At 37.0% G+C, this 14,670-nt stretch overlaps 1 protein-coding gene across 1 annotated transcript in view; it reads left to right on the plus strand.

Moving 5' to 3' along the window:
* Positions 1-14,670, plus strand: part of LOC101798133 (T-cell receptor beta-2 chain C region) — a 106,234-nt gene that overhangs the window by 77,485 nt on the left and 14,079 nt on the right. Inside the window, exon 3 of the mRNA XM_072043172.1 lies at positions 11,169-11,504. Within this exon, the coding sequence (XP_071899273.1) occupies positions 11,169-11,504 (336 nt within the window). The remainder of the gene's footprint in view (positions 1-11,168; positions 11,505-14,670) is intronic.

The following is a 14,670-nucleotide window of genomic DNA, read 5'->3' on the forward strand; positions in this document are numbered from 1 at the left end:
TTGGGTGGTCTACAAATGTTAGGAAGGAATTTAGAAGTGGGAGCTAGTAAGTTTGGCATAGTGAAATAGAATGAAGGAGGAGGGGAAACTCATACCACATTAGCAGATGCAGTTGTATCAGAAATGGAATAAGAATGGACTGTTTGGGTATGAGAGGTGTGAAAGAATGTGCATAGGACTGACTGGGCAGGGGATCTGGGATGGCAAGCCCCAGGTGGAAGGGTTTCTGCAAGAATTGTCTCCAGTCAAGTTCCAGGGCTACTGGATGAAACTGGCATGAGATGCTTTACATCCATTAAAGCCAAGAAGCCATCTGATGGTAATCGCACACAGCCACAGTTTAGCTGGACAATCCCAGTTGTGGCGTTAAGTGTTAAGCATCTGTCGAGCTTTGGAAGTGGGCTGCCATTGCCTTCGTTGCATTGCAGCCATCATTTGTCCCTGTCACGACTGGAAAGCCAGTACTTACTTGATGTTCTCATTCAAAATATTAGCCTCCAAATCCAACAGAAACTTCTGTCGAGCAGCTCTTACTGTTTCCAGCTGTCCTTAAACACCATTCCCTCAATAGGAAGCATTTCCTTGATCCTTTGATCCTCTTCCACTTAGGCAGGAGACATCAGCCCTCTGGTCATTGCCACCTCTCTTCTTATAGTCCCTATTTTATTAAAGGGGTGATCTCACTGCTTTCCCCAAGACTTACTGTTGGGTAGAGCTGAAACTGGTAGCCCAACAGAGGGGTGGCTGCCATGGCCTCACACACCCAGGCCCAGACAGCAGCAAGGCTGAGAATATGTTCTCAGTAGGCACGCATACATGCAACACATGCATACCTACATACGCAGCCAAGCACACAGATCAACACAGACTGACATACTCAGCAGTCACGCCAAGAAAATCAGCATCAATGGTCTCACCTTAGACATCTTCATTTTCCTTCTTTTAATTGTTTTTCTAATGTTTGCAGTTTATAGGCTTTTTTTTTTTTTTTTTTTTTTTCTTTTTTTCCAGATTTAGGGAAAATCCAGTAGTTCAGGATCTGAACTGGTAAGCTCAATCATACCTATCTTTATCTTACTATGGTTTGGCTTACAAAACATACAAAGCATTAAAAAAAAAACAAAAAAAAAAAAACATACAAAGCTTTCACGCATCATATAGAATATATTTACTTCCCTTCTGGGAAGAAACTATAGCTGTTCAGGTCATTTCTGTTTCCTTCTTTAAAAAGCAGGGTTAAAAAAGAGAGACAGGGAATATTCACTACCAATTCTTCTGGGATGTACACCACTCTTACAGGCAGAGCATGCCCTTTCTACAAATCTTTGAAGGCCAAGGGACAGGTATGAACCTCGTTGAGCTTCAGGCAAATACGTGAGGCATAACACCAAAAAGGGTGGAAAAAGTGAAAACCTCAGTAATATTGCTTGGAAGAAGTAACATCAGGACTAATGAAGAGGGTTACTGCAGTCAAAGACCTACATTTCAGTCCAACAGTCCTGTGAAAGTTCTAGGAAAACCAGTTTATGCCAGAATCACTATGGAATATAAACACCATGATGGCAACTTTGGGAGTGTTTTGGTTTTTTTTTTCATCTCCTTTAATAAGTTACCAGTTCCTGAAATTCATAATATTACAGTCCTAGTTCAGACCTCTCCCTTAAACATTGAAAAACAGTTCTATTAGCTTGGGAACATAAGCAAAAATCTATTTCTGAGCTCCCAGTTACGTTTATTATTATTATTATTATTATTATTATTATTATTATGTGGGAAATACAATTGAAAGAGCCTTTTAAAGCAAATTATCAGTAGCCTTCATTCCAGTAAATAAATGAGCTGGTTATTGACTGGTCACAGCTGTGCAGTTTCCAGTTGCAGTGGGAAACCATCCATATCTCTAGTGGACTTTGTCAATTGAAGTTCTGCAGCCACAGTGCCCAATTCCAGCTCTGAGGTCAAACTTGATCCTAGGCATTGGTTCTTTTGCAAGCTTGAGGTGGCACTGAAAATAACCTGCTATTCTAAGAATAGTTTATCATGAAATAGCTATTTTCCTTGTCTCATTCCCTGTCCTTATATTAATTCTTCTTCAACTCCTGCTGTAGTGGAGTTTAGGGAAGCTGTAATTACAGAAACCACAGTCAAAGGTACCTGTTGCATATGTCCAGCAATGACATTCCAGACACAACTGTGTAAACTGTTGTATATGCACAGTGTTGTATATTCACAAAAATAACAATTTGTCAGTAATAGCCTACCAGCAGTCTAGAAATTGTTCTGGCTACTCAAAAGATAATATGGTGGAAGGTGAGGATATGTAAAGTCACATCCCATGCAGAATTTGCCAGACCACCCTATGTATGTATATTTACTTTCCTTCCATTCTCTCCTAGCCTGTGTATACTTAAGTTTTGTATTAGAGTCACTGGTTTGCACCCAAATTTTACTTTAGTTTTACTACTAAGGAACAATATTGTTTCCCAAATGCCCATCTGCTCCCAAGCTAGTGCCTATACTGGGCAATTAGCACAAGGTCATCTGTCCTGTTATTTCTGTTCTGTCAGCTCTTGTACCACAAGAAGCCTGAAGAACAGCATCTGTAGTCGCAATTTTTCAGCTTTTTCTTCATTGTCTGTTCTAGCTACTCAGACTTTTTCTGCCTTTCTCCTTTTAGAAAGTCAAGCTTATAAGTCTTGGAATGAGGAAACTGACTTTTGCTTACCCAGCTAGGAAGCTTGATCTCTCTGTTCTCCACTATGCAGCGCAATTATGCTCTGAAAAAGGGCTGTTGCTTAATTTTAGGGGTTCATTGTCTGAAGTACTGAACATTTGTGAAACAAACTTCCTAGTGCTCCTAAGACAAATTTATAAAGCTCAAGATTTCTCTGTATTTTGCTTCTTCTGTGTATTAGAGAGTAATCCAAGACAGGCATAAGCAATGAGATCGTTATTTCCTTTGAAATTCCCTCACTAAAATGATACTGTTTTTACATAATATGGCCTTAAATGTTTCTTGTTGACAAATCCTTACCTTTCCTTCTTGGCTGAAGTTTTACACATGAAGCCTCCTGTAAGATACATGGAAACCCAAAGCAAGAAACAGTCTTTGCTTCCCTCCCACTTGTTTGAATTCATGGCCTACAAGGCCTTTCCTTTTGAGGAGGGATGAGGGGGAATGCAAGGGGGGGGGGGGGGAATGGTGGGAACTAAAATTGAACTCTAAAGTGGGACAAGACTGCTGTCTGCTGGCACTTTTGGAAATTACCTCATAATAGTGACCATCTATGTGATGCTAACATCACATAGGAATACTCCTTCAAAATTAATACAGAAGAAGTGGTTTGAATGGTTTTAAACGAAAGACACAATGTTGGAGAGAGTCTGCTAATGACAAAAAGGACCATAATGGAGCTGTAGACTGGTAAAGGAAACAGAATAATCTTAAAGGGATTTCAGTAGAATGGTTTTAGACCCTGAGTAAACACTGCTGACATCAGAGACAGAATTAGACCAAGGCAGGCAAATAATATCACACTATTAGTGTTATCATGTAGGCAGAGACAGACCAATAAAAAATGCTAAATGTATTTTTAAAATAACTCAGTCCAAACAAAGACAAATGTGTGCCATCATTCTTATAATTGGCAAGTTAAACATACAGGCAAGTTAAACATACAGGGCATCACCTACCACCTGTCCAATATTTTAAATGGCTTTCTCTAGTCTTCTGTTTTGGTCCTAAATGTTTCAACTTACTCTGACTTTCTCATTCACCTCCCCTGGGGACATAACAGCTGTTAGGAGCTTAGCAGAACAGCACAAAAGTAAAAGAAATATTTTGCTATGAGAGCTATCTATTTTCAAATAATTGTATGTATCCTATAGTAACTGACTGCTATTTATATCAAGACAGGATGGAGTGAAACCATTAGAATGCAACATGAATTGTAGGTATTCAGTAATGTTGCTAACTATGTTCTGACTATTTACACAAGAAGATGAGGCCTGGATCAGCTAAGCATGTCCTAAACCTAAATTTGTTTGTTCATGCTCCTGTCTCTCCCTGTATTGCCTCAATGTCTGTTGGTATACACAGTTGCACTGGCACAGATCTTCCCCTCTTGGAAGCTACATCATACCTGGGCACACCTAAGGGGAAAAATGCAGTTTTGTTTCTTCATTTAATTACGCGTGTGAGAGAGAAAAATAATAATAAAGTACCCTTCCACCTTAAAGTTCCCACCACCATAAAACAGTCTCCAACATGAAGGTATGCTTGTACTCCTAGATGAAGCTTTTTTGTAGTCATAGATACTCAGGAGAAGATTATATTTCTGCTTCCTGGAACAGGGTAGTCAGAGGAGTAAAAACCTAAGAACTCAACATCATACTTCTCACCCTTTCAGAGCAGCCAAAAAATATTGCACAGACAGAAGAGGATATTCACAACCAGGCAAGACTACAAGTATAAACACCAGTCTGTAGTAAGCAAATCAATCTCAGTGCAAAACAATTACAGTGGGTTTGAGTTCTGCTTATCATTCTGTGTTGGAAGAGTGAGAATGAAAGCACCGTAAGCACTACCATGAAGTTGCATGGTGAAAAATAACTGCATATAAAACTAGTTAATAAAATGGGAAGAAAAAAAAAAAAAAAAAAAAAAAAAGACTAATTTTTGTCTATAGGAAAAAAAATTAAAGTCGGAAATATAGATTCTGGGATAATGGATACACTAAGAGGTAATCAGAATATCTCACAGAAAAAAAAATGGCAGTGGAAGGAAGGGGCCTGTGGTTGCCACAACTTCTCATGTTGGATGACAAAATGTGAGGGTGGAGACATGTGGGATTGTTTTTGTATGAGGTTGTATCGTTGTGGGGACAGGGGATCCACAATGATATATTCTCCAGGAGGTCTTTACAAAAACCCATATGTGCATAAGCCTCAGGGGAGAGTGTATTTAGACAAATACAGAGCATTCTGAAGCACAGTGGGCATGTTCTGTCTTGGTTTTTCCTGACAGACCCAGTATGCTGAGACTTACTTTTGTCATCTGAGAACTGCAAGCCTAAGCCTATCCTGTCTAGAAGACAAGCCAGAAGATTCTGGGATGACTTTGAAATAATTTTCAACAAACCAGATTGATTGGAGATGCACCTAAAACTTATCAGAGTATGTGAAACACACAACTAATATTTTTTCTGATGCAATAATGCCCCCACCCTCCACCTCATGACCCCCTACCAATTGTTCTTTGCTAACATGACCAAAGTGTTAGGAAAAAAATCTGAAAAGTAGCAGGTATCAGTCAAAGGCAATATATAAAATGGTGTTGGGGCTTTCTCTGGGCAAGTCTCCAGTGTCCACTAAGACATGCTTGTCAGGGCAATTTTCTTTTCTCAAATCCTCCATTCTTTCTCATTGCAGTTTTTCCTAATGGATGCAAAAGGGTTTGTCTGAGATTAGCCAACAGATTCTTCTGGACTGTACTTATGTAGATTACTTTTAACCTATCAGGAATTTTAATGGGATCTTGCAAGACTATTTAAGATGTCTGGCCTGCCGCTGAAGGGAAAACAAATGAGTTTGTTTTAATTCAATATCACAAAGCTGAAGCACCTATATGAAAACACATGACCATGACCACCACAAAACAATGTGATTATCAAGCTTCACAAGCTACAGAAATGAAGGCTTCCCTATGCTTAGAGTACTAGGCTGACAAAACTGAAGCTGTAGTTGCAGAGGAATTATATTTGTAGACTTTGACAGCCTCTGGTATTTTGGGTACCTCTGTATGGTTTCTATGTCTTCAAAATAAGAGCAGAAGGTGACACCAATGAGAGAAAATGGAGATTAGGCCATGAAACAACTGGAGGTGAAATGTAGACAACAAAAATAAGTATCAATAAACTCTGAAAAGTGCTCTTATAAATGTAACAGATTATACAATAGAATTTCAAGCTGGTGTTCTGCCATAGTCCTTCAGAGACTGAGGACATCTTTGGGTTTCCAGATACAGTAAACATTACCTAAGTTTCTGCTTACTAAACTCAACTGCAGCACACCCATTTTCTTAGCTTATAATACAACAGTTTGTCAACGTGACCAACACTAAGGTGATTTTTGGTTTTGGCACAAAAGTTACAGTGATGGGTAAGAAAGTTTTGTTTTCTCTCTAAATAACTTTCAAATCCCTTAAAACTTTAAAGTTCTTCTTTTCAGATAATTTCATCTTTATCCTCCTTTTCATCATTAAGCTGGTGTTTTACTAATGTTCTAATATCCCTGTCTGCTTTGGAGACCAGATTAAGTTTGCTGCTCTAGTTAATTACATACATTTCACTTTGGAGAACAAAGGCATCTTCTGTGAATAAAGGACTGTCCATAAAAAAGATAGACGGGTTGAAAAATATGTGCATGTTATCACTGTATCTTCTTAATAAATCAGCATCTGCAAAAATCATTATTCTTGAAAGTATAGCTCTGCCCCCATAATGCTAGTTCTCCTGGGTTTCCAGGTTATCCATAACAGTTGTCTAAGTTATGTTTACATTTAGGGCAGGTCTAGAAAACAAATCAAGAATCTACAAACGAATTACTTTGAATCTTTTGAGGGTAAACTAAAACATGTTATCTCAGATGACTGGGAAAGACAAATAAGTATACTACTGTTTTTGGTTAACAAACAGAAGCAAAAATATTCAGCTTTATCGTAACCAATAATATCAGCTGTCTGCAGCTGTTTAATTTCTAGTTGTTCTAGAAAACTATTGTCCATAGCATAGCAAGTTTTTCTTCCACAGAGCACATTTATCAGGATGATAATAAAAATTACTCTTACAGTTTTTACTATTATTATTATTACTATTATTAAATAAAAATACTATTCCTGTTACTATAATTACTATTTCAGAATAGATTCTGAAAGGCCACTGAAAATCACCAAAAGAGAACGTGTGGTTCATTTCGAATAAAAGTAACTCCTGTAGAATATTTTTATCTGGGCCACACTTCTGGATTTGGACTGTTTCCAAACCCAAGGGAAAGCAAGGCTGTTTCTGAGACTGATTAATGATAGTGATCTCTCCTTCTCATTATTATTCCTGGAATTAGAAGAACCTCACACTTTTATACCAGACCCTTCCTCACAGAGAAAAATGCTTTCAAGTGATAAATTTTAGTCTTCATAGGAAAAATGGAGGCTCTTCCTCAGACATGATCAGACATTAAAAAAAAAATAAATACAGTGCAAATCAGTGGTTCTGATGGAAATATTAAAAGTTTATTTTACAAGAGAGTAACATTCACTAGATTGAAAACAAAATGAGGAAATAAGGAACTGAGTCTGTTCAGCAGAAAATAATCAAAGAAAATTGCTCTGTCTGCATCTGAGAAATATTTTCTAACACTGCATGTGTACTCTAAAGAAATGGTGAAAGCTGCAGCAACTGATTCACCTAAGCCTGAAGAAGAGAGCTCTGGAAGAGTTATTTCTTAGATTGGTTTCACTGGATCAGACACATAGATGTACTTGCTGTTCCTTTACACATCTTTTTTTTTTTTTTTTTTTTTTTTTAAGGGGACCATGAATTAATGAGCTCCTAGTTTCAGTATTTGCTAGTTCTGCATGAGGGAGGGTTAGTCCAGAGGTTTGGCTCAGAGGACTAACAGTAGCAGAGAGGTTTTACTGCAGCTGCAAAATAGTGTGAATAATGAAAAACTGTTCTTTGGCACTGGGACAAAACTCACTGTCATAGGTAAGACAAAAATCAGATCTCTGTATTATGCATGTAATACTGTTTTAGGGGACAAGAACATTTTTAATTCACAGCAAAATAATGATCATGTTTCACTCATCTATGATGACAGAATTAATGATTTATTGGTTGTTTATTAGAAACACAAAAGTGTAGGGTTGTCAGGCACCAATTTTTAGACTGTTTTTACTGTGAAATTCATGATGGGAGAAAGGGAAAAAAAAAACACTGCTCCCATTGTTCAAGAAAACATTACAGAGTTTGAAAATGAAGGGTTCTTCTTTAGTCTGCAAGGTGTTTTTTGTTTGTTTGCTTGTTTGTTTGTTTTTCAGTTCTTCTGCCCTGCTGTCTAACAACCAAAAGCAAAATTTCAGGGATATTGTCAAGTTCACAAGTATGCTTGTGGTGGCTCAGAATCAGGCAGGGAAGGTGCAGTCTTGCTGGTATTTTGCTTCCCTCCCCATAGATGGTAGGCAGGCTGCCTGAAATTGCACTGGGACACTGTTTCCTTTTAACATTCTTTTTCACTGTTAAAAAGGATATTTTAAAAAGTCTGTATTATCTTTCTCTTACTTTTCTGACAAGAGTGCACTTTTCTCTACTATTCATTCTCTTCTTCCCTATATGCTTTCTCTGCCTTCTCCCCTCCAAGGAAAGGATTTAGCATGACCTGCTCTGTTAATACCATCTTCCTTTAACATCAAGGCAGTTCTGTTGAGCATTTTTGAATCACAGGACAAAACAACCTTTTCACTCTGCCTCTGCCAGCTCTAATAGCAAACTGTAGAAATACAGATGGGCTTGATCCTTTAAACATTCCCATTTTGGGGAACTAAGTAGCAGACAAAAACAGGAAAAGGCCCTTTTGTGTTACTGGTGTAACACAAATGGTGTAATGGTGTACACCTGTGCTTTTTGACTGTACCAGTTATATTTAGAGTTGGCACTGTGTTCAGAGTTATATTTAAGCTCAATGTGAAGGACATTTGAAAAATTTCCTTGTATTAATGATACATAACATATACACAGATGATTTTCAAATGGGAGTAGAGGTGAAAAATAGCAAGATATTATTAAAATGATCTTAGGGGAATGGGAGACCAATGTGGAAGATCAGAACAGAATGGGCTGTTGATATATATATTTTTCTAATTCTCTCTGCTCTTGCTTATGTCAGTCTCCTAATTCTTTATTCCATTTCAAGTATGCTCATCTCATTTTTTTTTATTTCAATACTTTTTTCTTTCTTTTTTTTTTTTTCTGTCAGCCTTTTTCACTACCTTCCTTTCTCTCTCTCTCTCTCTCTCTCTTTTTTTTTTTTTATTTTCAGATGTTGAATCTTTCTCACTATTCTCTTCTGTTCTCCTCATCTGTTTCAGTGTCTTCACTTTTAGCCACTGGGGCTGTGAGACAATGAACTTATGCTAGAAAGAATTTTAAGATTAAAAAAATAAATCATCAAGCCATGTACTAGAAGGAGCAGTAAAAGTGATCAGCCTTACTTTTGGAAGGAAAGAAGTGCCAAACTTGCTAGTGAGCTATGAATGTAACTATCTAGTTACCTCTTCTGAGGTCTGTATGAGCTCATGTTTTCGCAGAAAGGCCTAAGGTTCTTTGTAGAGTAGGCAATGACAATCATGATTAAGGCTAGCAGTTGAAAGAAAACTCCAGGGCTTATGGGTCAAGATCTATGCAAGATAAATTTCTGTTTATTTATGTATGTCCACTCCAGAAAGGAGGGAATGTTCAGGAAGATCATCCATAATGTATTGTAGAATCATAGAATGGTTTGGGTTGGAAAGGACCTTAAGGACCACCTAGTTCCAATCTCCCTGCCATGGGCAGGGACACCCCCCACTAGACCAGGCTGCCCGGGGCCTAGCCCAACCTGATCTTGAACATTTCCAGGAATGGGGCATCCACAGTCTGCCTGGTCAACTTGTTCCAGTGCCTCAACACCCAGAGTGAAGAATTTCACTCCTAACATCTAATCTAGATTTCCTCTCTATTAATTTAAAATCATTCTCCCTTGTCTTATCATTATCTGCCCAATCAAAAAGTTGCTCTCCATCTTTTTAATAAGCACACTTTAACTCTTGAAAAGCTGCAATGAGGTCACCCTGGAACCTTCTCTTCTCTACGATGAACAACCCCAGCTCTCTCAGCCTTTCTTCATAGGAGAGGTGCTCCAGAGCTCTGATCATCCGCATGGCCCTCCCTGGACCTGCTCTAACAAGTACACATCTTTTTGTGCTGGGGTCCCAGACCTGGACACAGTATTCCATGTGGGGCCTCACAAGGGCAGAGCAGAGGGGGACAATCACCTCCCTAGAACTGCTAGCCACATCTCAGTTAATTCTATTATATGGAATAAGTAAAAGTTTACTCTTTATCTCTATAGTTCTTTCTGACTTTCTGTTTCCATGTGCACTCTGCAGACCTGGCAGAATTATCAAGCTTGATAAAAGAAAGGAATTCTAGTAAAACATATAACAAATATAAAAAAGATATAAAAAGGTGGCTTTTAGAGTCACTGTCTAGTTTCTAAGTAGCATCTCATTGTTACTTTGTACATCCCTTCTGACTGCAGATATACATATAAGATATACATATATCTGCATATTTTATATGTATACATGTATATATATGTAAGATTAAATGTCTTAAACACTCTTGAGACTAAAAATATTAAACACTCTAGGACATGGAATATCTTTTGTTTTCTGAGTGTATAAATTCTCACTTTACTCTGAAAAGTGTAAGGTGAGGTTTTCTCATACCCAGGATAATCTAAATAATAAATAACATAAATATGATATTTCATAGTCTTAAAAATGGATGGCTAGTAAAGATCTAGAGATAAACTTGCCCCAGGCAGGCTCAGGTTATCTACCTAAAGTGTTATTCACTTCAGATAGTGAGAAAGATTATCTCTTTCTTTTCATGTCACGCCTCAGCTGGGGCTCCAATTAGGGTATCACATGGAAATACAATTCTGAACACTGCAGTAACAGTCCTGTCTTACTACAACTTCAGGAATGTGCTGCAGTCAGCTAAAGATGCTTGTGCCTTATAACACAGGCTTTTACCTGTTACTACAAATACAGGCCTTTTGGTTACTTTACTTTGTTTGCACAGCTTCTTATAAGCTTTCCTGTTCTTTTGACAGGGACTACGCCAGAAATACGAACAGTGCTCCATTTCTGTAGCCAGGCCTTTTATATTTCTGTGCAATGAGTGAATTTTTGCACTTTCTTGATGTCTTTCTGTCTAACAGATAATATCTCTAATATGCATTCGTTAAAAAGCCAGGAGTCACACAGCACAAATACGATGCACAAATAAAACACTTCCTTGGCTAAAAACAATAATGGAGACTCTGGGCTGTATTCCTTTCTGTTTCAGAGAAAAACGATGTAATCAAACCACCAGCTGTGGCCATCTTTTCCCCATCAAAGCAAGAGATCCAAGAGAAGAGCAAAGCCACACTGGTATGCCTGGCCTCTGGTTTCTACCCCGACACCCTCAATTTAGTCTGGAAGGTGAATGGTGCTGAGAGGACAGAAGGGGTGGGTACAGATGAGACTTCCACATCATATGGGGATACTTATTCACTGACCAGTCGACTGCGAATCTCATCCCAAGAATGGTTCAACCCTTTGAATCGTTTTGAGTGTGTTGCCAATTTTTTTAAGAATGGAACACAGGAATCAATACACAAATTCATCTATGGTGATGCTGGTAAGTAAAAAAAAAATAAAATAAAAAGAGCATAATCATCATCATGGTGTACAAACTAGAAATCACTTAAAGTGGGAAAAAGGCTATGGGTTACTTATTTCTATGTACAGTGGTGTGTTCATGGCATGAATTATATGTAAATGTGTACCTATTTCCATATATCTCTTTATATTCCCAGCCCTGTGTATCTGTTATTATCATTATATATCTATGAATTTTCAGAGGTTTCTTCAGATTTTCTTAGTGTAAATATATAGTAAAATATTTATTATGATATAATATATACTATATTTATATTTTATACTATATATATTTACTGTACTAAATATATACTGATGTAAAATATATAGTATAGTAAAATAAATACTGTGAAATTAAACTTCTAAAATTTGTGTTATATTCACATTGAAGAGAAACGTAACTTTAATTCATTTTTGTCTTTCAGGATGTGCACTTACTGAAGGTATGTGTGTCTTCTCGCAAGCAAGTAAATATCTGCATTTATTTCAATTCCAGTTTTGCTGATGTTACGTACAAGGGAAATGAGATATTTATATATATTTTTTTTTTCCAATAAAAGAATAACTTATATTTCAACAGCTAAACAGCATGAACATCAGATTAAAAAAAAAAAAAAAAAGACTCAGGAATGTCTGGACCTGCATGTTGTATGTAGCTATTTTTTAGCTCTTTATGTTTACCTTTTGAAATGGTACAAGAAACAGTGGAACTTTACTGTACTGTCATCTGCTCTTTTTATCTTCTCCAGTCCTCAATGCTGCTTTCTACTGGGAAGCTGCTTGCTTACCTTTTTTTCTAGAAGAAAAATAATCCCTGAAAGAACAGAAATCATAGTTAGCCAAGTGATTATGACCTCAAAATTATAACCCCAGAATTCTTAATATTTCTTATTATTGAATTCAGAATGTTTCTTATTAAAAGTCACATCTTTCCTTCAAACTGTGAAGATATTCATATAAATAATTATGATTATTTCCTCTGTGTATTCGTAATTACATATTCTTGGTTTTGACCAACTTCTTTACCGCTTCAAGTATCTGAAGGGTGAAATGAAATCAGGCTGGTTTCTCAACACTACCACTGTACCTTGAGAGTGAAAAACATGTAAGAACGAAAGGCTAGATTCCAGGTTATTCTGGACTAAGTAAAACTTTGCTTATATATCAGCATTCACAAGGCTACTGAAAATAATGAGTGAAAAAAAAATAATAAATAAAAATATATATATATATATATATATATATATATCTTGTGATTCAGTTTAATTTCAGTTCCTAAGGGTGATTAACAAGACCACCCTAGTTTTTCAATGTGTGGTAACACAATGGTTAAATGTTCCCAATTAAGACATAGTCTTTTAGAATAAAGCCAGTCTATGTCTTTTCTAGGGTCATTTTCTCCTTTGGTTCTTTGAATCACAATGTTCTATCTGCTCCTGTGCTATCACAGGTGTTAACATAGCTATTTATTTGGCTCTAGTTCCTTTGCTTTGCTTAGGTAAAGATTTCAAGAATTCTTATTTGATTAAAGCTACATTAGATCAGTCTCTCCTGATGATGATAATTCAATACAACAATGATATTTGGTTTGCAGAGTCCTACATGCTGCATGGAAATTCTCTGAAGCTCACTTACCTTATTCTCTGTGGGAAAGCCTTCCTGTATGCTATTTTGGTGTGCACTCTGATGTTGACAGCCAAGGTAGGCTTGTGTATCACTTCCAAGGTGATTTTGTTCACTAGTACAAGCATAAGACAAAACCTACTTTCAGGCATGGAGTGTTCTCCATATACTCTGCAGAGCTATGTCCTGCCTTGTTTGAAAAATCACAAGTGCTGAATTTTCTATTACTGTTCTTCCACATCTCAAACAAAATCAGTGCTAACACAGCAATTCCTTCTAGAAATATTCTTTAAACACATGGAAAAAGAAGAACAATTATGTACAACTCACCCAGAAAGTAAAAAAATGAAATATCATATATATCATACTTTTCTATAAGCACTGAAAAGAGACACATACCTGCAGTGAAAGTAATAAACAGGGGTTTGAGGAGATATGTGCAATGAATGGGATAAATCTGAAGAAGTGGGAGAAGTTTAAATAGCTAGTAACTGCCATTAAATACTTTTTATCCATGAGCTTCTCATACATCTAGCAGATAATTACAGTAAGAGTAGTGGAAGTCTCAGCATCTGTTCCTTTAGAAACAGGACTGGGAGGTATGTTTGAAAAGGGACCTGACAGAGCTGAGAGCATGAACAGAACCTCAATTATTTTCAAGGCTTTTTTGTCTCCTTTTTGAAGGCTGCTTGAGGAAGTAGGTTTGTACTTTACTGGGTCACAATGATCTGTGAAAATTCATGTGTAAAACTATTAGGTCAGGATGTAAGAAAATATTATGTACAGGTTAAGATACTTTCTTGCTACAAAGAGAGGATGAAAACATAGAGCTACAACATGCTCATTTTTGTTAATATTCTCAGGAAACACAACAGTTTAGACACTGATATATCAGGTCTACTGTTTCCTAGATTGTTGTATTTTTGGGTTTTGCTTGTTTGTTTATTCTGTTTTGTTTCCATTTAGGCTGGTGGCACACTGTATACAGAATGAATGAATAACCCTCTCCATTGCATCATCAGGACCAAAGCAAATTCTATTTTTTACTGTATAAAGGATCCAAGCTTCTGTCTAAGATCTTCTTTGTTTCTTGTGTTTCTCTGTTCCCTCCTGTTCTTTCTAATTTGTTGTAATCACTGGTGGGTTTTCCATGGACATCCAAAAAGATCTCTGTCATAGCTTTAAAACTAACACCTTGTTGCTTAGAGAGCTGCATCAAGTTGCATCAGCTCCTTGAACTGGGAATAAAGTTTTATCTTTGTTCCATTTGAGAAGCTTGAATTTTTTTTTTTTTTAATTTTTTTATTTTTTTTTGTAGCAATAGTCTTCTACACCACAAGTTCCAGTGACCTGTTGTGTTGTGAGGAACTCACATTAAAAAAAACATTCACAAACAGTCCTGAGAGAAACTGTCTATCTCTTATGAAAATATTAGAAGGCTCATCCACTGCTGATACTGTATACCAGCAACTGGAGTGGACTCCAAGCTTCAGAAGCTTGCACAGTGCAGTCCAGTGACTGCA

This window comes from Anas platyrhynchos, chromosome 1 (genome assembly GCF_047663525.1).
Source record: "Anas platyrhynchos isolate ZD024472 breed Pekin duck chromosome 1, IASCAAS_PekinDuck_T2T, whole genome shotgun sequence".
NCBI classification, from domain to species: domain Eukaryota; kingdom Metazoa; phylum Chordata; class Aves; order Anseriformes; family Anatidae; genus Anas; species Anas platyrhynchos.